Here is a 23,378-nt window from a genome sequence, read left to right as displayed (position 1 = left end):
GTATCACAGACACAAACTCTGCACGCACACACACACACACACACACATACACACACAATGAAGCAACCTTGTTAACAGTTTAGCAGCTTGGCCAACCCACCTGTCGCCTGGGGAAGGGTTTGTGTGTGGGCGTGGTGGTCTGGTTTCTCCAGGCCAGCGGAGGGCAGAACCACTCCACCTCGCTCAGGTAGATCAGGAAGGAGCAGTCAGAGCCGTCCACTCCGTAGAAGGCATAGCATGGGTCCGAGGTCCAGCGTGCACGCATCCACTGAGAGGAAAAGTCATAGACTTAAGACAGACTACTACAGTACCTTGATCGGTCAAACAAGCGAATAAATGTGATGTATTTCATATTGATCTAAACCCAGCACTAGACACGGAGCCTTGTAAAACCAGGCAGGGCTGACTGAAATTGAACATAAACCTGCTGGAGTTGTAGGCTAATAAACAAGAGGGTAATAAACAGTCTTAGTGCAAAAGGCCAGTAAGACTGTGGGATGAAGAAGACAACTGTTATATATCATGAAACAGAGACTTACGTCCACCTTGCTGGGGCAGTCTGGGTAGCGAGGGTCTTTGGGTACCTCACACTGTCCTGTTGCACCATCTCTAACTGTTGGACAAAACACACATCAACAACAAACCCCTCACTGCAGGCTGAATTCTGTGTGCATAATGTGTCAGAATGTAATGGGACGTGCGCTAATCACCCTTGTGAAACCAGCCGTGATGGAATAAATTACAGCCCAGCCCATACAGGCCAAGATCTCATGTAAAATGCACCTAGAAGTCTCTGAAAACAGCAGGGTAACATCAGGGGATCTACAGGCCTCTTTCGCCACGATCAGTGTCAAAGTGCATGAGTCAACTGTCAGAAAGAGGCTGCAAAAAACCTGGCCTACATGGGAGGTCAGGACAGAAGCCTCAGATCTCAAAAACAATATCAATACTGGCTTATCCCATAAAACACCTGGGTAAAAACTCACTACCTCTGTACTACTGGAACAATGTGCTCAGGATAAATTGGTCCAGGTTGGAGTTGTTCAGCTACAATGAAATTAAGAACCTCATACCCACCGTAAAGCATAGAGGCAATAGAATTATGGTTTGGTGCTCCTTTGCTGCCTCAGGGCCTCAATGTCTTAATTGAGTAAACCGTGAAATTCCATATCATACCAGAGAATTCTTGAGGAGAATGTGAGGCCACTGATCAAAACAGATCAGATGATTCACAACACACAAGCAAAGCTACAACAGAATGGGTCAACAATAATAAATGGAGGCTTATGGCATGGCCAAGATAAAGCCCAGATCTCAATCCTATCAAAATGCTCTGGGGGTCCAAGAAGCTCAAACAAGATACAGTTGAAGCAGTACTGTAAAGAACTGTGGGCACAAATCCCTCCCTGCCAATGTAAGAGACAGCTAGACAGTTACAAGAAACTGCTACTTGAAGTTACATCAGCCAAAGGGGACAACACCAGTTCTTGAAGCTAGGGGTGTGCTTATTTTCCCATTCTATGAAACTGAATTACTGTTGATTTTTGACGAAAAAGTGATTGCTAGTATATTCATTCAGTGTTATTTGCTAAATCAAGTTACCTTTTTATTTCAATACGATTAAAGTGAATATTGCATATTAGCATCTCAAAATATAAAGAAAAATATAAAGGTAACCAAATTCAGCTAATTATTATAGATTATTATAGTGTTAAATACCATGGGCCTTTTATTTACAGTACCAGTCAAAACTTTAGAATGGTTCTGTATGTTGTGTTAATGTCCTTTCCATTTATTTTAGGCATATCGTGGCAGAGGTTTTGGAAAGTCTTCATTCAAATAACCCCCTGCAGTGCCGTCACTCAAGTCACTAGTAGTGGTGAAAGAGGACTTCTATGTCGATACTTAGACATAGAGCCGAAGGATGGAAGTGCACCTTTTTAGATAATCACCTGCCTAGATGGACATATGAGAGGTGCTGAACTGCACAACCAAGACATGAATGTTCAGTAAAAGAAATGGTAATGACCATGTTAAAGCTGATACCGCAAAGCTGAGCTATCTTGAAACTGCACCGACTCAGGACAGAACATTAAACTTGTGATAAAATAATGTCACTAAAGCAGCTTATGATTTTTCTAATGGAGGCTACTAGCATAACTAAGCAGTTATTTTCAATTTGTAATGTGGAGTGGCCAGCTCAAGCTAGACTGTACGTACTGGACAAGTGTTCTTTTACATAATCAAACGTCAGAAATACCATTCCATTTGGAGCCATTCTTCCAAATAATTTGATTGATGACAATAAAAAGATAACACACTAGTGTAAAGGAACTCCCATAGAAACACTTCAAAACGTTGATGTGCCAGGCTTATATGAGCTGTGTGCAATAACAAGGCTGCAAGGTTCTCGAGGCTACAAGTGAAAATACATTCCAAAGTTAAGGTTTCCTGTCAGACGTGTCAAAACCATTTGGCCTAGCTGGGCAATAAAGCACGCATTTTTCATCATCGGCATCAATTATCTTTCCAATTAGGGCTAACAACATAAAACGTAGCCAGTATCATGAATGATTAACTAACAATTGAATGGTCGTCAATCATCATTAGCAAGACTATACCGCGTCCTACAATGCGTGACAAGCAAGTCAGAACCATTGAGAAATAATACTGAATCTATTCTGCATTGTAATTGTTATATATGAAGTGCACGTAACAATGAAACATGTCAGATACTTTTTTTTAAAGTAACTGTTCCAGAGAAACAAGATATTGACAGCATTCTTCAAACTGGCTAAATGTTTTATGTGGATAAAAATATTTTCCACTTCCTTGACTTACTGTAAATGCTGGTGTGGCATTGTCCTAAACTCCATGACAGTACCAGTAACCAGGCCAGGGGTCCCCTTAAGGAGATATAATATCAGACAAAGCTGTACATTGCATCAAAAAACAAACTGTAACAACAAAAATTCAGTTTATATCAATTGAGCCATGTTTTATAGTGTCAAGAACCATGTTTCTCTGGGGTTTGTTTTTTGGTAAATCATCTTATATTTTGCTCTTTAATGTCCAGGAACAGGGTCTGGGACACTGTTCCTTCCGACTAAAAAGTTAAATGAAAATTATCGGACAATCTACCAAAGAAAACAAACCACAGTATAACTCAACCGAATCCATGCAGTCTTATCTGTCTTTTCCAGGCCTACTTCCAGTACAGTGTGAGATACGTCGCAAGTCCAGGACGAATGGATGCACATGAAGCTTTAGCATGGCGATAAGATATGAACAAAAAAAGACTCAGATTGACGGTGAGTCTCAGCCTGAAACTGCATCTCAGAGGTTTAAGCGTAAATAAGCCAGGGAGATGCCCACCAAGCAGGTGCCCGCGACCAAACGATACGGGTCGACAGAAGGCAGGGAACGATTGCGCCTTTTGGATAGAACCAGCTGGTGACAATGATACGAACCAATGATCAGCACCTAACGTCATAATGGAGAGACAGGGCCCTACAGCAAAAGGAACAAAAAAAAACAACATCAACAACACTTAACAGAGAGCTCTTTCCCTCAGCGTAATACAAGGCAACTGGAAGGTATTTGTTGTGATGAAAAATGGCAAGACGACACGCGCTCCTTACTGAGGCAAGATAAGAGGTAATGTTTTCATCATGGAGCACGATGCATCCGACAGTTGGCGTCATCGGGGACACAACCAAGAGAAACCTGGGACAATTCACTCAGCCAATTAAAGGTGTGTCAATATCAAATAATGCAAATCAGCATTGCGCAGAGTTCCCAGTCACACATCTGCCCGCAAAGAGAAACAGCCTGATGCACTCAAGAACCACAATGCATCTGCAACCTGTGAGCAACTGGTCTGAAAGGGGTGTTGTATAGATAAAGCCATAAAGATTTGTGTCAACTACTTAGGAAAACTGCTGTCATTGTGTAAGCACAAGCGAGGTCACAAAAATGTGTTGTTTTAAATGTTTTACATATTGCCTACAGCAGCTTGAACTAATTAAAATACTATTATGTTCATACTGTAAACATTGTGCCGGGTGCCCAGTATCAGCTGTTCCCATGGCACAGGAAGGCAGCAAGACCACCTGGTATTAGCATCTTCCCCAGGCAGAAGAAAGAAGCACCGCCAGAAGATTCCGAAGATAGCTAGAGCCAGCTGACTCCGCCCTGCTACAGCTGTCTCCCATTCTAATTAGTGGGCTACGTCAGAGGCTGTTCTGTGTTTGGGGTGGAAGAATTGAGTACTACAGCAAGCCTGAGGAAGAAGAGAGTTCTGAGGAAGAAGAGAGTACTACAGCAAGCCTGAGGAAGAAGAGGGTACTGAGGAAGAAGAGAGTACTACAGCAAGCCTGAGGAAGAAGAGAGTGAAGTGCGGCGCCTCAGTTTCTTTTCTTAAAAACAAGGGGTTTCTCTTATTCTGGTTTGGCAAATACTTAGCTGCTAAACTGCCCCCCAGACTTTTTCAGCACTACCTTTCTGTCCTCTTTCTCTGCCACCTGCTACTATATACTGTATATTATATACATGTCTATCTATCAATCTATATATACATACACACACGTTATTGATATATATATACAGTGGTTGACAAAAGGATTCACCCCGGCTTGGATATTTCCAGTTTGTATTACAATAATAAATCAAAACTTTTTGCTATTGATAAAAAATAGTATAATAACAAATGACAAAATGCTAAACAGAAAATAATTGATTGCAGCATACGTATTCACACCCTTTAGATAATATTTGGTATAGGTACGTCTCTGGAAATAGCATTTTTGCCCATTCCTTTTTGCAAAATTACTACATCTCCATCCTTTACTGATCATACATTTATTTCATTTGGTGTTCTTTAAAGGATGTTTGGCTTGCTCCAAATACAACAAAATATGAGGCCAAAAAGCTCTATTTTGGTCTCATCTAAACATATACTCTTCTTTCACTTGGTCTCACAATCTCCCACATGCCTTCTGGCAAACATTTGCTGAGATTTGATATGAGTTGATTTCAACAATGGCATTCTTTTTGCGATTCTCCCATAGAGGCCACTTTTGGGAGCACATGGCCTATTGTTGCAGTATGCACAGTGCACAGTCATTGAAGACTGAAACTCCTTTAGAATTGCCATAGGCCTCTTAGTGGCCTTCCTGATTAGTGGCCTTCAAGCAGTTTTTGAGGACTTGGCCTGTTCTGAACAGATTCACAGTTGTGCCTTATTCTCTACATTTCGTGATTGACATTTTCTTATATGCTACCTCTTATGATGCTTACGATCCTTTTGAAGATCCTTTGTCCAGACTAGTATCGAATGTTCACTTTCATAGTAATGTTGCCATTAATCATTGTACTAACCAACTGTGGGACTTCCCAAAGACAGATGAATAACTTAAAATATTTTTTTGCACACAGGTGGACTCCACCCAACTAATTAAGTTACTTGCAAAAAAGGTCAATCAACAAAATAATTGATTGAATTACGCTTTGTGAACTACACCATGTAAATCGAAATTGAGAGCAATATGTACCTTGTCGGTGCAGTTCATCCATCGCAATATAACCGTATTTTAGGCTTACTATGATGTAGCTACTGAAGCTGGTAGTAGCTACTGAATCACAGGCTGTTCCAACTTGTGTGAATTTCAACTCATAATGTGATTCAGTAGTGTGTATGGCCCCCATGTGCCTATATACACTCCCGACAACGTCTGGTCATGCTTCTGATGAGACGGAGGATGGTGTCCTGGGGATCTTCTCCCAGACCTGGATCAGGGCTTCAGTGAGCTCCTGGCGCTACTTGGCGATGTCAGATGCACTTATACATAACGTCCCAGAGGTTCTCAATGGGATTCAGGTAATAACAGCAGTCAGAGTACCGTTGGCTAGCACGTGGAGGTCTGTGTGACCCTCCAAGGACATGCCTCCCCAGACCATGGCTGACCCACCGCCAAACTGGTCATGCTGGATGATGTTGCAGGCAGCATAACATTCACCACGGCGTCTCCAAACCCTTTCATGTCTGTCAAATGTGCTTAGTGAACCTGCTCTCATCTTTGAAGAGAACAGGACGCCAATGTTGGACCTTCTACATCTGGTGTTCTCTGGCAAATGCCAATCGAGCTGCACGGTGCTGGGGTGTGAGCACAGGTCCCACTAGAAGACGTTGGGCCCTCGTACCATCCTCATGGAGTATGTTTCTGACAGTTTGGTCAGAAACATGCACACCAGTAGCCCACTGGTCATTTTGTAGGGCTCCGGCAGTGCTCTTGCTGTTCCTTCTCTCACAAAGGAAACCAGATACTGGTCCTGCTGCTGGGTTGATACCTTTCTACAGCCCCGTCCAGCTCTCCTCATGTAACAGCCTGTCTCCTGTTGTCTCCTCCATGCTCTTGTGAATGTACTGGGTGGGAGACATAGCAAATCTTCTTGTGAAGACACTTATGGATGTGCCATCCTGGAGGAGCTGGACTACCTGTGCAAACTGAATGGGCTGCAGGTACCGCCTCATGCTACCAGTAGTGACAAGGACACTAACAAAATGCAGAACTAGAGAACAATCCGTCAGGAAGGATAAGGAGGGGGCAATCAGCTATGGCCACCACCTACAAAACCATTCCCTTTTTGTGAGTTGTTTTGCTGTTGCCTCTCCAGTGCACCTGTTGTCACTTTCATTTGCCCCAAAACAGGTGACATTGATTCACAATCGCTTATGCCTCCTAACTGGTCAGACTGAAATCCCTGATGTTTAATTTACTTGTTGTTATACTGGGATGATTACGTGTTCCCTTCATTTTATTGAGCAGTGTGTGTGTGTATGTATGTATGTGTGTGTGTATATATAATATAATTTCGTGTTATAATGTATGGGGTGCCGAATGTAAAGGTTTGGTACATTTTTTTTAGCTGATACATTTTCAACATTTAGCTCACTTTCCTCACATTTAGCGCATTTTCCTCACATTTGAGACAGAAATTATATATATATCTCTAAATGTTATATCTAAATTTAAATGTTAAATCTAAACGTTAAATATATATCTAAATGTTAAATGTTAAATCTAAATGTTGTATCTATATATAAATGTTAAATCAAAATGTTAAATTTATATAAAAATATTAAATTTTGCCGATTTAATATTTAGATTTAACATTTAATATTTATATATATATATTTAAGATTTAGATATAATATTTAGATTTAACATTTTGATATAAACTTAACATTTAGATTTAACATTTAGATTTAACATTTAGATTTAACATTTAGATATATATATATAATTTCTGTCTCAAATATGAGGAAAATGCGCTAAATGTGAGGAAAGTGAGCTAAATGTTGAAAATGTATCAGCTAAAAATGTTAACCAAACTTTTACATTCGACACCCCATAATAATGTTATGTAACACCTTCATAAATATAACCCAATGTTTATTCTTCTGATAGCATATATCAAATTTCTATCAGACTATTAGAATATAGGACTCCTTGTTATATTATTGGCCTAAAATGTTTAAGTAATGCATTTCATTTAAAGACAAGCTTCACAATATTGACACAGAAATGCCATTTATATAAAATACATTTACTTATTTTCTCTCCCTCCAACCCTATCTGCTCACTGTCTCTCTTACATCACCTCTCTTCTGTTACATGTTGTATGGATCCTGGGCATTTATTAACTAGCCAATCAACAGCATTGTAGAAAATGTTTGTGTTTAACCAACAGCACTGCAATCATTATTAATCAATCTTTTTTTGCTAAGCAAGTCCTGCTGTCAAGTGAGCATGGGTGAATATCATGAAGACAGACAAGTTCCATGAAACACTATGTTCTCACAATGTTAATACTTGCGCGCGAATGCTTCCCCGCTTGCTCAAGTGCATGGTCCTCTGCTCAAAGTTACTTCTATTGAATTTGGTTTCTCTTTGTATGATTGTATTCTCTTTAGTCCTTGGTTAGATGTTCTTCACGCAATGATTGTCTGAAGTACGTGATCCACAGACATGTCTACTGGGCATATTCGCTGGTGATCCCTGGTTGGTTTTGCCTTCAGTCTTGTCTTCAGAATGTACGGTAGATTTAGATCAGGTGACTGACCTGTCCAGTCAATAACTTTATTTGTCAATAATAAACCCCTTGTAGCTATGATCTTTCGTTAGGGTCATTGTCCTGCTACATGATGAAGTAACATCTACATAGTTGAGTCATTGTGTTGAATCTAAGCAAACAATATGTTTCCGTGCATTTCAAAACAAATGCCAGCAGTTCCATTATCACATTGACCACAGTCTTTTCAAGAGCCATGAGACTTTTGTTCTTTTGATTTGTTCTTCGATACAATCAAGGATATATTAACACGCTCTTTCAGAGAGTCAGTTATCCAAGCTACACATATTTCTGGTTAACTTATATTAATGTTTCACAGATGAGGTGGTTCCCCTTCTACACATTCCTCATGAAAAATCAATATGATACATGTTCATCTTTGTCATATTTTTCCTTTCCGCACAAACTTTTTACAGGGTATCTGCAGGTTTCAACACATTCAATTAAAGAAACTTTGTTAATATCAATTCAAATTCAATTTAAGACCAATTTCACAACAACACCCCAGGCAAAAAAAATACATAAGGACACAAATTGGTCTGAAGTAATGGTGGGTGCCCATCTGCATTTTGGCTTTTCGCTTGATTCATTTATCGCTATCCGCTTGTGGACACTATTTGTTTTGTTTTTCAAAGCCGGACATTCACGTTTACTAGCTCCTGTAGTTAGCTAGTACAGCTACATAATAGTAGTAGTAGGATGTCAATCCACACAGATCGAAATTGTTCTGCAGGAGATATAGCAGCTACTACCAATAGTGTCTTAGGAGTTAGCTAGTTTATGTCCCTGTAACTGAACAGACACATTGTAGAGTTTAGGCAATACGATCACTGCAATTACTTTTTCATCCAACGGAAAAGTGTACTGGACATGCCTTTTCTGATTGGCTGTTGCCCACCGCCGGCAAGCAAAATTAATCTCACATTTTCATAATAGCCCGTGTTCTCATTTTCAGCACCTCCAACACTTGCTTTGCGCTGCTCGGTATCCCACATTGCGCCCGCGCACATGGTCAAGTGACTTAATTGAAAACAAAGAGAGAATAAGATGCGAAGATCTCGCCTAACCAACTACCAAACGCATTTACTAGTGTCCACTGGGCATTTTAAAGATGAAATTCAGCTATCAAAATTTTACCTTCAATTAATTGTCAATGGAGTCATGTGACCATGTGTGAGAGGTAGTGTGGGATACCTGGCAGAGCGAAGCTCACATGAGAGGCGCAGGAAAATAGAGCACCCCTCTGTAAAATGCTAATTTGAGGCGAATTTCTCTAGCCGGCGTGGGCGATAGCCAATCAGCAAAGATGTGTCTGTTCCTAATTTCCGTGATAACGCTGTGAAAAGTTCTTACCATAGCCTACTATCTCACTATTCTACAACCAACATAAATAATTGTGGTGTCAGGATTTTGAGAGCAAATGGCGAGACTGGAACAACTGCTCAATGAAACAGGGTGTCCTGCCTCACAATCTGGGGTCCCACTCTAGCCAGTACTTGGTCAAAATAACACTGGCATCATCAAGCCGGAGCTCCTGTACAAGCCAATGGTACTTCCCATGGGTTGCTTGGTACTGGAGAATTAGGTGATCTCAAAAGATACGATGCTGCTGCCGCAATCCTTTATAAAGTTTACAGGGACAATGCAACAACCCTCCTCCTCTCGCTATCCATGTTTGGTAGGGAGATTTTTCTGTGTAAATAATTTTAAATGCCAGTATTTGCATTTAATAACTATAACACTAATCAATACAATTATAATAGGCCTACACATGGTTATCGCCCAGTTTTAGTAAAAATTCAATGCTTTTTAAAACCTTTTCAGTACCTCTACAAATATAATTAATTTAACAAATCTTTTATTTGAGAATTTATTGAGTCTTACTTTAGTATAGGTGTAATCAACACTACACGTTGCGTAGCAATCAGAAGTATTACTTACAATCGGTCTTGTCTCCCCGGGTTGAACTGGATAACTTGATGGAATTGCATTTGCCTTTAGTCCTCTTCTAAGTGAACGTGGGTCACGATCCTCTGTATCAAAATGTTTCTTTAAAAAATTGTATGTCTTGTTGGTGAAGTTGCTTCATTAATTCTCCCACAATACGACTCAGGAGAGGCAGCGGTATTGTCCCAATTGCAGAGGTAGAATTTAATTTACTGAAGATCCACGAGCAGGCAGAAGTCGACATCGATACTTACAAACAAAGCAAAAGTTCAAAATGTATTTATCAGATGCACCAGTACAGCGTCAGGCTGCGCAATGCAATACTTGTGACATAGCACACAACATAGTAAGAAGAATTAAGAGTAAGAATTAAGAAATATATAAATATATAAAATTGATGTAGTAAGAATAAAGAAATAGTAAGTAATAAAAATGTCTTCCATGGACATCCAGGCCTTTTTGTGTTGCAGAGCTCACCAGTGTGTTCTTATTTTCTCAGAATGTAACAAACTATTGATTTGGGCACTCCTAATGTTCTTGTTATCTCTCTGATGGATTTCATTAGATTTTTGCAGCCTAAGGATGGCCTTTTTCACTTGCATTGAGAGCTCCTTTGACCGAATTTTGTGGCTTCACAGCAACAGTTTCCAAATGCAAATGCCGCACTTGGAATCAGCTCCAGACCTTTTACCTGCTTAATTGGACAAGAGTGACTTGTCACTCACTGTGACACAGGACATCTTGCATAAACGGGGTTAAACCCAGCGTGCAGCACAGCAAAGTAAAACAAAACAAGCTGTTCTGCTGTTAGTCGTCCAGTGTCAGAAAATGGCACGCATTGCGGGTCTGTCCCAGGAGTCCTTGCATTGAAATGGGTTCATGTGTATAGGACCAGACTGGTAATTTAAGCGATCATATTTCCCCAAAACTCTTCTCAATTTGGATCTATGCACTGGCGTTGAAATCAACTCGTTATCCCCATCACAACCCCCGTGAGAGACCCGCAAACGCGCACAATTCTGGAGCCTATTCACTTGGACAAAAGGACCTCGTCTTCTTCCTCCTCTGGGTTTTTCTATAGCCTAACTGGAACACATTGCACTGTTCAAAGTGGTATCCACTCTCAAATATCAACCATCCATCACACATACTTGGGGATGGTCTTATTCTAAAGGGGAGACGTAAAAGAGTGGTCCATGGTTTCAATGGTGTGATTTGGATGTTCCAACAAATATAGATCTACATATTCGGGGGTTGCCCTATAGTCATGCCTTCTAAGCTGTTAAGACACTAGCTCAGCACCAACATTAAAAACAAGTTATTTTTAATGTCAAGTCAAACAGAAGCAGCCTACATGTACCAAGCTTTCTAACCATTTCTGCAGTCTGCCATGTAAGACATGTTACTGCTCATGTGTGCTTCCTTGCTACTGCTGGTAAACGCTGCCTTGTGTACAGTAGGCTACTCTTGAGTCAGTCGGCATAGTATTATTGCCGGCAAATAATAAAGCGGGTACAGGGTACAGGGCGGGTACAAGGTGGGTACAGGGTATATGGTGCAGTGGAAAATGACCTGAGGCGAGGCGTGTAGAACCGGTACATAGTGGTGGAAAACCTCCCCTGGTAGAATCGAAACGAGTTGAGCCAGTTGAGCCGGTACCATGCAGTGGAATAGAGCCATAACATTCTGACTGGAATCGTGGTTCCTGTCTGCGCACAACCAGAGCTAAATGCGTTCACAAACCACACGTTATTTTTTGAATTACCTCTTCACAATCAGAACAGAACAGAACTAAACACTTTAAAAAAAAAAGTTTACAATGACTTTACTCAAGACCTTTCAAGGCCTTTTATTAAGATAAATTAATATAAGACTTTTTACGGAGCCGCGGAAACCCTGTTTTTATGTGATCCTGTTTTTGAGGCTATCTGGGGTTTGTGTGTCTTGCACACCAGCCTCTGTAGCTCAGCTGTTTAAGTCATATGCAACGGTAGTGGCTGACACATCCTCCTCCTGGACAATGTTTCTGATCTGTTGGACAGTTTACTATTCATCTTCATTAGCATGAGAATTCTTTGCTCATCCACTGTAGAGGTTTTAGTTTGTCTACCAGAACATTTGCCTTTGCTGAGCTCACCAGTGTTTTACCTTTTCTACTCAATGTACCAAACAGTTGATTTTGACCTGCCTAAAGTTTTGTCTAGACGTCGGGAATGATAAGATACAGCCCTGTGAAGAAGCCTTAAAGGGTTTCCACCACAAAGATGGGAATTATTTGTATTATCACCAGATTTAATGAAGTGTAATTTTATTTTTTTAATATCCATAGAGTTATAGATCTCTGAGGGATGGAGGATTAAAACTACACCCTCTCATTTGAGACAATATTACCTAATCTCAAGGAGATGGTCAGACGGTTGTGATACGAGAATAAAGTGTTGTTGTACTTCACGTTATCAGCATGAGCAAGTAATCTGACATCAACCAGTACTTTTCCTGGGCACTTATAGATTGTACCCATTTTCCCTGTTCTTTGATACCCCAAAGTATGTCTTTCAGAAACCCTTTTAAGAACCTCTTTGTTTTGGCTTGGTTTTCAAAGTGACTCCTTTACATGTAACAGTTGGACTAATTGCACTTTAACAGTACTTTAACAGCACTAATCCAGCCTTCACTGTAAATATCCCATTCCATTTAATTTTTTCTAAATGTGGTGAGACTGCTTCCAAATTAATTGCCTCTTTGAGGACATTAATGTTTCCTGAATCTGAATTCCCTGCTGCTCTCCGTGGCCTACTGAGAACAGTGGATAAATGACAAAGCGTGGGCTTGATTAATCAAAAAACCTCTCCAACCTTCCCTCTCTCTTCAGTTTCCTCCCATCATTCTCTATATCCCTGGCTTTCTTCCCCCTTCTCGGCGACGTCCAGCTCCAGTTTGCCTACCCAAATCAAGCGTTTGTGGTGTTTCTTCCTGCATGCTGTCAAACCTTGGTGAGCGCAATCAATCACAGACAAAGGATTAGCAACCATTCTGTTTAATTAACATACTAGTGGCATAAGTCATACTTTAGAGGGCAAGGAGTGTCACAAAACTAACGTTCTGGTAACATGTTTCTACAGAACTGAAATGGTTTGCTTTACTCAGCAACAAGGTTAATACCAACAACAGCAAAGGATCTTATTCACCAACCATTCTTAAGAAGGAATCCCACTTACACAGTTTCCACCAAGATTCTGACATTCACCAATGTTTTCTAATTTGGGATTTGTTCTTACACACATTTGAGTGCTGACGTTTTTTTCTACAATTCTACAGTTATAATATAATATGTAGGATTGAAAGTGCAATAATATTTCATCATTTATAATAATTTTGTAATAGAAATGTACATTATTCTTCTGTGTTTTTCAATATTTGTTGTAGCCTCAGATTTGTGATCAAAACATTTTTCCTTACTTTGTCAGTTGTGCGCCCTTCTCCGGATACAGCGTTCACAGATGTATGTATGAGTAATGGCATCCAATGCATCTTTTGTTCTTGTTATTTTATATCCACTAACGACGCTACTGAATATGACAGCTCGTTTTCTGAAAATGTCTTGCAGCAGTACCTCCACTTCAGAAATACTGAAGTTCTTTTTTACTTTTAGTGTCCGGGCCTCCACTGTCTTTAGATATTGGTTTGGGCATTCTTTTCTTTTGGATTTCTGTGTGTGATTTCTTGTGTGTGCACATGGCCCTGAAGTCTCATGGCCTTTTTTGGGGATTGGAGGGGTGTTTACCTAAGCTAATCAGGAACAACTGGCACACGCTTTCAATTTACGAGGACAATGGGATTCATCATTATAAGAACATATGTGCAAACAATTCTGCGGTTTAAGCATACCTCATGAATCTGATGCAGACATTCCTTAGGACGTTTCTCATGAATGATTTTAAGAAAAAACCTATGGAGTTATTGGTGAATGATGTCCAATGTCTCGAGGTGAATTCTGTTTCAGATATCTGAATGAGTTGGTACAACAATTAAAAATACCCTGTTGCATCTGTTGCTCTTGGAATGAACAGAGCCGAGTTGCCTATCTGTGGCCAATGAAGTCATTGAGAAGATGGCTAATAAAACAAAGCTGACAGTTTCAGTTATTAACAAGAGGGGGGATTCATGAGCATGCATTCAACATCATGTAGCAGTATTCATGATTATGCTGACACAGAAAGATAGGGTTGCTCTAACACAGACATGAATCACATTACACACAAGAAAAAAAAATGGAAGCTGTTTCATAAATGCTGCTTGTCATGTTCAATGGTGTCTTATGGTATAACACGTTCATGAAGGAATCCTTTAGTCTGGGTTTTATGAGGTGAAAACGTGGCAGTGTTCAGCTGCTTGTGTGCATGTGAGTGTTTGTGTGTGTGTGTGTTTGTGTGTATGTGAGTGTGTGTGTATGTGTGTGTGTGTGTGTGTGTGTGTGTGTGTGAGTGCTTGCGTCTGAGAGTGCTTGTGGTACCTCTGTTTGTAGCGATGCTGCGCTGTAGGATCTGCTCCACCCTCACAGCCATGTCAGACATGTTCTGAGCGATAGCCTGGATCCTCTCCACCAGACCCACTGGCTGGATCCTGCCAACACAAACCCACACACACACACAAAACCATTAATTGGACTCATGGAAGCCCAGTTGAATTATATGTTGGACTGCTCTTTCTGATTGATCACATCTTTAATCTTTGACATAACTGAATGTGTTTGGAGCAATGAAGCAATTCATTCTTAAAAAAAATAGAAAAAATGAAGCGAAATGGGCCAAAAGACCATTAAGCAATGTGAGTGTGGCTTGGGAGCATGAACAGGCCGGGATCAAATGAGAGCTGAACTCTGTGCAAATATTCTGCAAATATCAACCAATCAAAGCTCAGAGTAGCTTCCAGACCCAGCTTGAATAGCTCTTGCTACCTTGTATCAGTGTTGTAGTACCCAAGTCCAGGAATAGAACTCAATCTGACTTAATTCCCATTTTGCATGTGCTATAACACCATTTGGACTTAATTATTGGTGACCTGGAGATAGTCGTATGAAAGATAGAGTTAACCATTTAGTGACAAAATGAATATTGCCATTACACTATATTTTATATGGACAAGGTTATGTGGACTAAGTAACTCAGACTTTTGAGTTTGCATAACATTTGGGCCATTATTTGAGGGCTGGGATAAAAACTTAAATCATGGACACTACAATGGAAAACCAATCTTGGCACTGACCTGGACTAGATTTCAACTATACTTTGTCATAGGGACTCATGACATGGACTTGAGCACAGGGGACTTGGGAATTGACTTGGGCTCAAGGTTTAATGACTCAACAAAATGTATATCATGTTGTCCAAAGTTTTGTGCATTGTTTATTAGTAGCTTAACAATGCACATTCAGTCTTTATGCTTTATGTCCAACTACCCTTTATCTTCAACATGAAGAATAAGTTATTATGAAATAATAAAAAAGACAAATTGAGGGCTTCTTTCATGTAATCCCCCTATAGTATTTGCTGACTTTATGCTCCCCTGACAGAGAAGAGCTGCAACAAGCAGAGGAATTGCTAATTGTGTAGAAGTTGGTTGGAGCGTGAAATAGAAAATCTTTTAAACACTGACACAATGTATTTGTTCAGAAGAAAAAGTGACTCGGCACAATAAAGCAGGTCCCCGGGAGACTGAGAACAGAGCACAATTAGCTTGTTAGCAAATGCCTTTCATTGGAGCTGACTGCCATGGCTTGAAAGCAATGTTGAAAACAATCATGAACCACTATGAAAAAAGAGACAGTGAGAAAGAGAAAATGAGACAGGAGAGAAATTTAGATACAGTGATTTCATGGCTCTCAGGCCCTAGCAATGAAATTTGGAAGGTACCCAGGGAACTCTCAGCTGAATCGTAATGGCAGTGTGAACATTTCAGATGCCCCTTTGAATAAACAAAGTGGAGCCTAGGAAAACAAGGACATCTTTTTTATTTTAGTAAAACAAATGTTAGAGGAAATTGTGTAAGTCAATGAAATGTCTACAAGTTCAGTGTCTCATGTAAATAAACATTGAGTTGTACATTGTATACAATATTGTGGACATATATTATACGGATGTTTGTTTTGTTGGATGATTTAACTTCAATTTGTCTTATTGTTTGTACCAGACATAAGTAACATAACGGTCGTTAGGGGCACCAAACTAGAGGTCGACCGATTGATTTGCCTGGCCAAATAATCTTGGCTGATTAAAGGTTTTGAAAACTGGTAATCATTGTTCATGAACACCCTTTTTATTAAAATCCTTTCTGAATAAGACAAACCCCCCCCCTCCCGTCCCTTAGCATTGTAACTGTAAACTTGCTGAGGTATAACCAACCCTGTTCCAGAATACAAATTAAGCTAATTGACATTCCTTTATGATCAATTGTAGTGATGTTGATTAGTTCAGAATAAAAGCAGTTGTTCACATAAATGACTCCACTGCTTAGTAGTCCAATTCAAGGCAAAGAATCCACTAGGGGCAGAAAGGTAGTTTAAAAGGATCTTTGACATAAAGTTATGGGAAGGCACATGTCAGGGGATGGGTATATAAAGATTTCAAAGGCTTTGTCCATCCCTTGGAGCACAGTGAAGACCATTATTAAGAAGTGGAAGGCATATGGTACATCCCAGACCCTGCATAGATCAGGCCATCCCTCCAAAATGGATGACCAGGGAAGGAGGCTGATCACAGAGTGGGTGGGTTTCCCCTCAGCTGGGAATGGAGCACTTGTCAGGATAGAAGGGAAGATGGACAGTGCAAAATACAGACAGTTTCTTGAGGAGAACCTGCAGCCCTCTGCCAGGAAGCTGAAAATGGGAAGATGGTTCATGTCTCAACATCACAGTGACCCAAAGCACAGCACCAAAGCAACCGTACAGACGCTGAAGGACAAGAAAGGTGAATGTCCATGAGTGACCTAGTCAGAGCCCTGACCTAAATCTCATGGAGAGTCTGTGGAAGGACTTAAGAGTGCAGTCCATAGCCGGTCACCATGCAATTTGACTAAGCATGAACAATTTGGCAAGTAAGAGTGGGCAAATATTGCATCGTGTAGGTGTGCAAAAGTAGTAGCGATGTATTAAAGAGATTTTTCTGAATCTTTTTTTTTGGCTCTTATTTTTCACTTGAAAGTCGTTGCTGTAAGGCAACAAAAGGTAACCATTTTGAAAAGGGATGGTGACGTCCTATACCCTCAGTATATTGCCTACATGAACCGTGTCAAATAGCGGTTGGGGTAACAAAAAGTGTATGCTTTGTGATGTAGAGATGCATTAGAACACTGTCATGTCAAAGATCAGCTCCAGACCGCTGCCTCCATGTACTGTGTGTGCGCGTGTTTGTGCGAGTGTCAAGCAGTCAGCTGACTGGCTGTCAGCTAAATCGTTGTCATGGTAACAGTGACACACAGGCATCGAAGCAGTTTATTTTAGATTTATCATGATACTGATTTGATATTTCATAGATCAGAAAGTATAATATGAGCGGTGGTGGATACTTGCTAGCTAGCTAGCTCTGTAGCAGTACATTTATTGAAGCAGCCCTTTGTGCCATTGACCGCATTTCTGATTGCTGGTCCTGGGATGCACTGTTTTTTTTGTAAAATGCACCAGAGTACAGCATTCGTTGCCCAATTATTCATCTCCCCCCATGACCTGTACAGACCCTCAATTTGTTTCAGGTTATTAAGCTGGATATTTGGTGCACATTTCTGCACCAATTCTATAGTCATTAATTGGGCAACTATAATGACGATCAACTATAATAACGATTGGGCAGATACGTTAAGAAATTACATGACATGCTCATTCAGTATATTTAATTTAGAAACTATTAATACAATTAATCTGATATCATTTTTTTCCTGTCCCAATTATTGGTATCAGCCTTAAAAAATCCTAACTTGTCAACCTCTACTTCAAAAACAATGTATTTAGTAGTTATATATATATATATATATATATATATATATATATATATATATATATATATATATATACACATACACAGTATATATACACTGAAATATACCAGTATTTGTTGTCAGTTTTTTATTTCACTGTTAATATTACAGAAGCTACAGACTCTATATTTTGTAGCACAGCCTTTGCCTAAATGACTGCAATCAAACGCGTCTGATTGTCATGGATATTGCTGCACCTCTACTAGCAGTTTGGCCCACTCTTCAGCAAACTGCTCCAGTTCTCACAGATATGAAAACAGCAGTTAGGAGGGGCAGTTTTCAGATGTCTCCACATAATTTCAATAAAATGTACGTCCGGACCCATTCCTAGCTACTTCAAAACAGTCCACAGTTGGTGTGTTTTGAGGTGTGTTTGGGGTCATTGTCCTCCTGGAATACCCATGACATTTGACAGAGACACAGCTTTATGTCACTGGGTTCAACAGTAAGCTCTGAAATGTTGAAGAGAGTTTTGGAAAATTGCAATATGGTTTTCTAATGTCTTTCAGCACTGAGCCTCCTACTATAGAACGCTCTTTAACTGAGTGCCCTTACATAGAACACTGTTTCACTGAGTGTCCTGCCATAAAACCCTCTTTCACTGAGTGCCCTGCCATAGAACCCTCTTTCACTGAGTGTCCTGCCATAGAACACTCTTTCACTGAGTGTCCTGCCATAGAACCCTCTTTCACTGAGTGTCCTGCCATAGAACCCTCTTTCACTGAGTGTCCTGCCATAAAACCCTCTTTCACTGAGTGTCCTGCCATAGAACCCTCTTTCACTGAGTGTCCTGCCATAGAACCCTCTTTCACTGAGTGTCCTGCCATAGAACCCTCTTTCACTGAGTGTGCTGCCATAGAACACTGTTTCACTGAGTGTCCTGCCATAAAACCCTCTTTCACTGAGTGTCCTACCATAGAACCCTCTTTCACTGAGTGTCCTGCCATAAAACCCTCTTTCACTGAGTGTCCTGCCATAGAACCCTCTTTCACTGAGTGTCCTGCCATAGAACCCTCTTTCACTGAGTGTCCTGCCATAGAACCCTCTTTCACTGAGTGTGCTGCCATAGAACACTGTTTCACTGAGTGTCCTGCCATAAAACCCTCTTTCACTGAGTGTCCTGCCATAGAACCCTCTTTCACTGAGTGTCCTGCCATAGAACCCTCTTTCACTGAGTGTGCTGCCATAGAACACTCTTTCACTGAGTGTCCTGCCATAGAACCCTCTTTCACTGAGTGTCCTGCCATAAAACCCTCTTTCACTGAGTGTCCTGCCATAGAACCCTCTTTCACTGAGTGTCCTGCCATAGAACCCTCTTTCACTGAGTGTCCTGCCATAGAACCCTCTTTCACTGAGTGTCCTGCCATAGAACCCTCTTTCACTGAGTGTGCTGCCATAGAACACTCTTTCACTGAGTGTCCTGCCATAGAACCCTCTTTCACTGAGTGTCCTGCCATAAAACCCTCTTTCACTGAGTGTCCTGCCATAGAACCCTCTTTCACTGAGTGTCCTGCCATAGAACCCTCTTTCACTGAGTGTGCTGCCATAGAACACTCTTTCACTGAGTGTCCTACCATAGAACCCTCTTTCACTGAGTGTCCTACCATAGAACCCTCTTTGACCGAATGTCCTACCATAGAACCCTCTGACCGAATGTCCTACCATAGAACCCTCTTTCACCAAGTTGACAACGGATGGTGCAAGACAGAAATGATCATACTTTGTGTCTGAAGGTCAGTTTGAATCTGTGTGGAAATATGTCTCTGGAGACTTGTGACCTTCAGATTTTCAATGCATTGCTACAATGCTGTGTCTTACCTCCTCAGACAATTCTCTGGTTTTCTTTCTTTTCTCCATACTCATTGGTGTACACACTGACAGGAAACTGGAAAATGTGTCTTTTTCCCTATTCAATATGTTTGAATGACATATTGCATTCAATATAAAAAAAATGGTCTAATGTAAAGGAGAATCACATGCTTGAAATTAAATGATTGTCTAACCAACTGCTCAACAGCAAACAAAATAAATATACATAGAAATAAATCATAAATGAAAAATCAATATGTACTAATTGACACTGTTGTCTAGAAACAGTCCATTATGACTGTAACTAGTTTTAATGATTTTTATTTGAAAGATACAGACCGAAATTGTCAACACATCAAAATCCCTATACAACCTAGAGGAAAAATTTAACACTGGTTCTTTCCGCATTCCACCATTCATTTATTAAGGAATTTTAGAATCAATTGAAATAAGTTCTGTTTCATTTAGATTTACATTGGCTCTGTGTTTTGACAACTGTATAAATCTCTTGCTGTTGCTTGTATTTAGCCAATATTGATAAAAGTCAACTTGTCCTATAGATATTTACATGGTTATCAAAATGATGAAGTGGTGTAAGCTTACACAAAACACAGACCCATATTTGGCATACCTTATTAAAAATGCCAAATAACGCTATTTTTCAATAACCATATTTAAACTTATTCAGATTTTTCTCACCAGAAAATATGCTATAAATACAAACTACTGTTTTATTAACCTGACTTGAGCGACAGAGCACATACTGGTAGGTCAGCAAAAATAGTATAAAATACTGAATTGCTATTTTTTTCAAACACTTTATAACCTCATGTTTGTGCCACTGCCAGTAGTTAGGCAAACCTTCTCAACCCTTGACACTTATATTACCCTTCATCAAGTATGTCTGCAGCCACAGACCTTGAAGCGGAAAGTCTTGATGCCATGCTGTTGTGTACACCATCTGGGCAAATATGTTGGTGTCACTCGAAAGCTCAAAACAGAGATCTTCTCTAGCAGTTTGAACTCAAACTAATATTGAAAAACCATCCAGCATTTTAACAAAACAATGGAAATAGCCAAGAAACATAAAAAGCTCACTTAAGGAGATAAAAATTATCTTATGCAAAATATAGACATTGACCCCCACTGGCATCGACGGACAACTCTCAAGAAAAACTGATGAGGGAAGGATAAAGCATGCCCACTGGCATTTAATCCCCTATTTTTGGAGCAAAGAAAATCATAGAAATAAGTTATTTATTTGCACATATCAAAAACGCAATTTTGATTTTAATTCGATTGATCCTGCAACCCTACATATTGTAGTTGGCTATGCTATTATAACGGCTATAGTAGCCAACAGATCAGACTGAAAAATCGCCTTGTTTTAATGAAATACAGAATATCAGTTAGTTAATCTTCAGGCTGCCACATCTATTGAAGAGTAAATTGACATTCACTTGTAAAATGTTCTGGCATCATTCATATTTAGAGAAAAATTGAAATATGTCAATGAGAAAAGACATCTGTGGGACAAATGTACATTTCTTACTGTACAGACACTTTTTTTTAAAATCTTGGATACTTCAAGTACATTCCTCCTTGCGTGAGCAATTCTGTGGATGCCCAACATTAGGCAATAATATGTCACCATAACTTCCTCTCATGTACAGAAGGAAGGGACTGTGTTCTTATTATCTGGATGTGTAGCCATATCTGGTTTGTTGAAACGTTATACTCAAGCTGTTGGTAAGTTTATATATATGTTATATTAATCCCTGTAACCAATTGTAGCGAAGCACATTATGATGCAAAACTAGGTATTAAAAAAAGATTTTGAGAAAATACTGATAGAACTGTAACCAGATTTTGTCTCTCTGGTCAGCTTGCTTTGGCTTCTCTTATATCTGCACTTGTTTTTGTCAAAAATGCCTCTGACTTGAGCGTTCTTGATTACTGATCTTCCTTTAAGCCATAGGACCAAAGAGAGTAAGGACACCCGTTTCACATCCCATCTGATAGATGCCACACAATCCAGGGCAATGTCCCCTTCACAGCCCTGTGGTATTGGGATATGGACAGCTGGTAATATCTTGATGCCTCTTTGTGGCTAGTAATTGATTCATCTGTTAGGACTACGAACCAGTCTGTCTTTTAATGTTCACACTGCCTTAATGCTTCAGCTCAGAGTTCCCTGAGTACCTACCAGTTCTTACTGCTAGAAACCCAATAGCAAAATCTGTAGAATTGCAGAAAACCCGCTTGAAAACTGCACAAATCTCTTCTGCCTTATAGCAAAATGTCTACAATTTGAGGAAATTAACTTTAAACCTAAATGGGACCCAATAAATGCATTTCTTTCTGCAAGTAGGCTGTGCCCCGAACAAAATAAAAGTAAGCCTATTGTAAAATCAGTTTTATTAAGCTATTGCTATTGTTTGTTGGCAATGAAAGGCATTGGCCTGTATACAGCCAGCCGGCTGTGGCCCACAGTATAAAACAATAACTCCTGTGTGTGCTGTAGAATACGGAGGAACAAATGTTCTTGGTGAAAGCCATTAGTTAGCAAGCCCTCAGAGACAATGTATTACCATCGGTCCTCTATCTAGCATCGAGGTGTTTCCAGTCTACTGAGTCCACAGCCCTAGACATTACCCAGAGTTGCTGTGACCTGATCAGGGGAAGCACACTGCCCTCACAGAGGACAAATGCTGGTGCACATCTGTCCTGCAGTACACATGCACTGTTGACAGCCAAAGACACTGTCTGGCAGGGACTTATCAGCTAAACTCAAATCAATAACCGTGGTCTGACAGCCCTGTCCTAGTGTCCTATCAACAAGACGCAGCTCAATGTTAATGGATAGTCTATCGTTTTCAAAATAGGACTTTTACTTTTTTTTTTTAAAAGCCCAACTGTATCTAAAATATGGATTTTAATGAACAGTTAAGAGGGTTCTTTGAAAAGAAGTAACTGCAGTGCAATGACATACCAGCGCTTTTTGTGTGAGTGTCTGAGCATGAGTGGTATTAGTGTGGAACATTGCATACATTTGCATAACCTTCCAATATCACTTGATCATGTATTATGCATTATTGCCCTGGAGGCCATTGTTGGCCATCACTTCCTGTTCTGACTTAGGAGGTAGTCATGTCAGAGATGAGAGCCACACAGACAGAGCTGTCTACAGCAGAGCCCCAGACTACAGCACAGAACACGTCAGGATGGGAACACTTCTTCCAGACACGCAGACAATGCTGTCCCTCTCTATAGTACATCACTCCTACATTTAGACTGGGTGTCAGGGCCCAGAGCTGCACATGTGTGTGTATATATAAAGAAAGTTCTGATTACTTTTTAAAGACCAAACAGATGGCTGCGAATGTCTCTGGGTTCTTTGGATGTAGTTCTGTTGCAATGCACCTTTCATTCATTCTGTCATGAGGCAGACTACATTTTAC

The 23,378-nt window shown here is 40.1% G+C and overlaps 1 protein-coding gene across 3 annotated transcripts in view; it reads right to left on the bottom strand.

Moving 5' to 3' along the window:
• LOC105012891 (alpha-1,6-mannosylglycoprotein 6-beta-N-acetylglucosaminyltransferase B) overlaps nucleotides 1-23,378 on the bottom strand; it is a 126,431-nt gene that overhangs the window by 51,839 nt on the left and 51,214 nt on the right. For all 3 annotated transcript variants that reach the window (XM_020050582.2, XM_010874030.3, XM_020050583.2), the window contains 3 exons: nucleotides 14,594-14,703; nucleotides 540-613; nucleotides 101-268 (listed from right to left, as the gene is read on the bottom strand). In XM_020050582.2, the coding sequence (XP_019906141.1) occupies nucleotides 101-268; nucleotides 540-613; nucleotides 14,594-14,703 (352 nt within the window). The remainder of the gene's footprint in view (nucleotides 1-100; nucleotides 269-539; nucleotides 614-14,593; nucleotides 14,704-23,378) is intronic.

The sequence above is a fragment of the Esox lucius genome, chromosome 11, assembly GCF_011004845.1.
Source record: "Esox lucius isolate fEsoLuc1 chromosome 11, fEsoLuc1.pri, whole genome shotgun sequence".
Taxonomy (NCBI): Eukaryota; Metazoa; Chordata; class Actinopteri; order Esociformes; family Esocidae; genus Esox; species Esox lucius.
The sequence above is the reverse complement of the archived record's forward strand: the minus strand, read 5'-3'. Positions and strand labels throughout refer to the sequence as shown.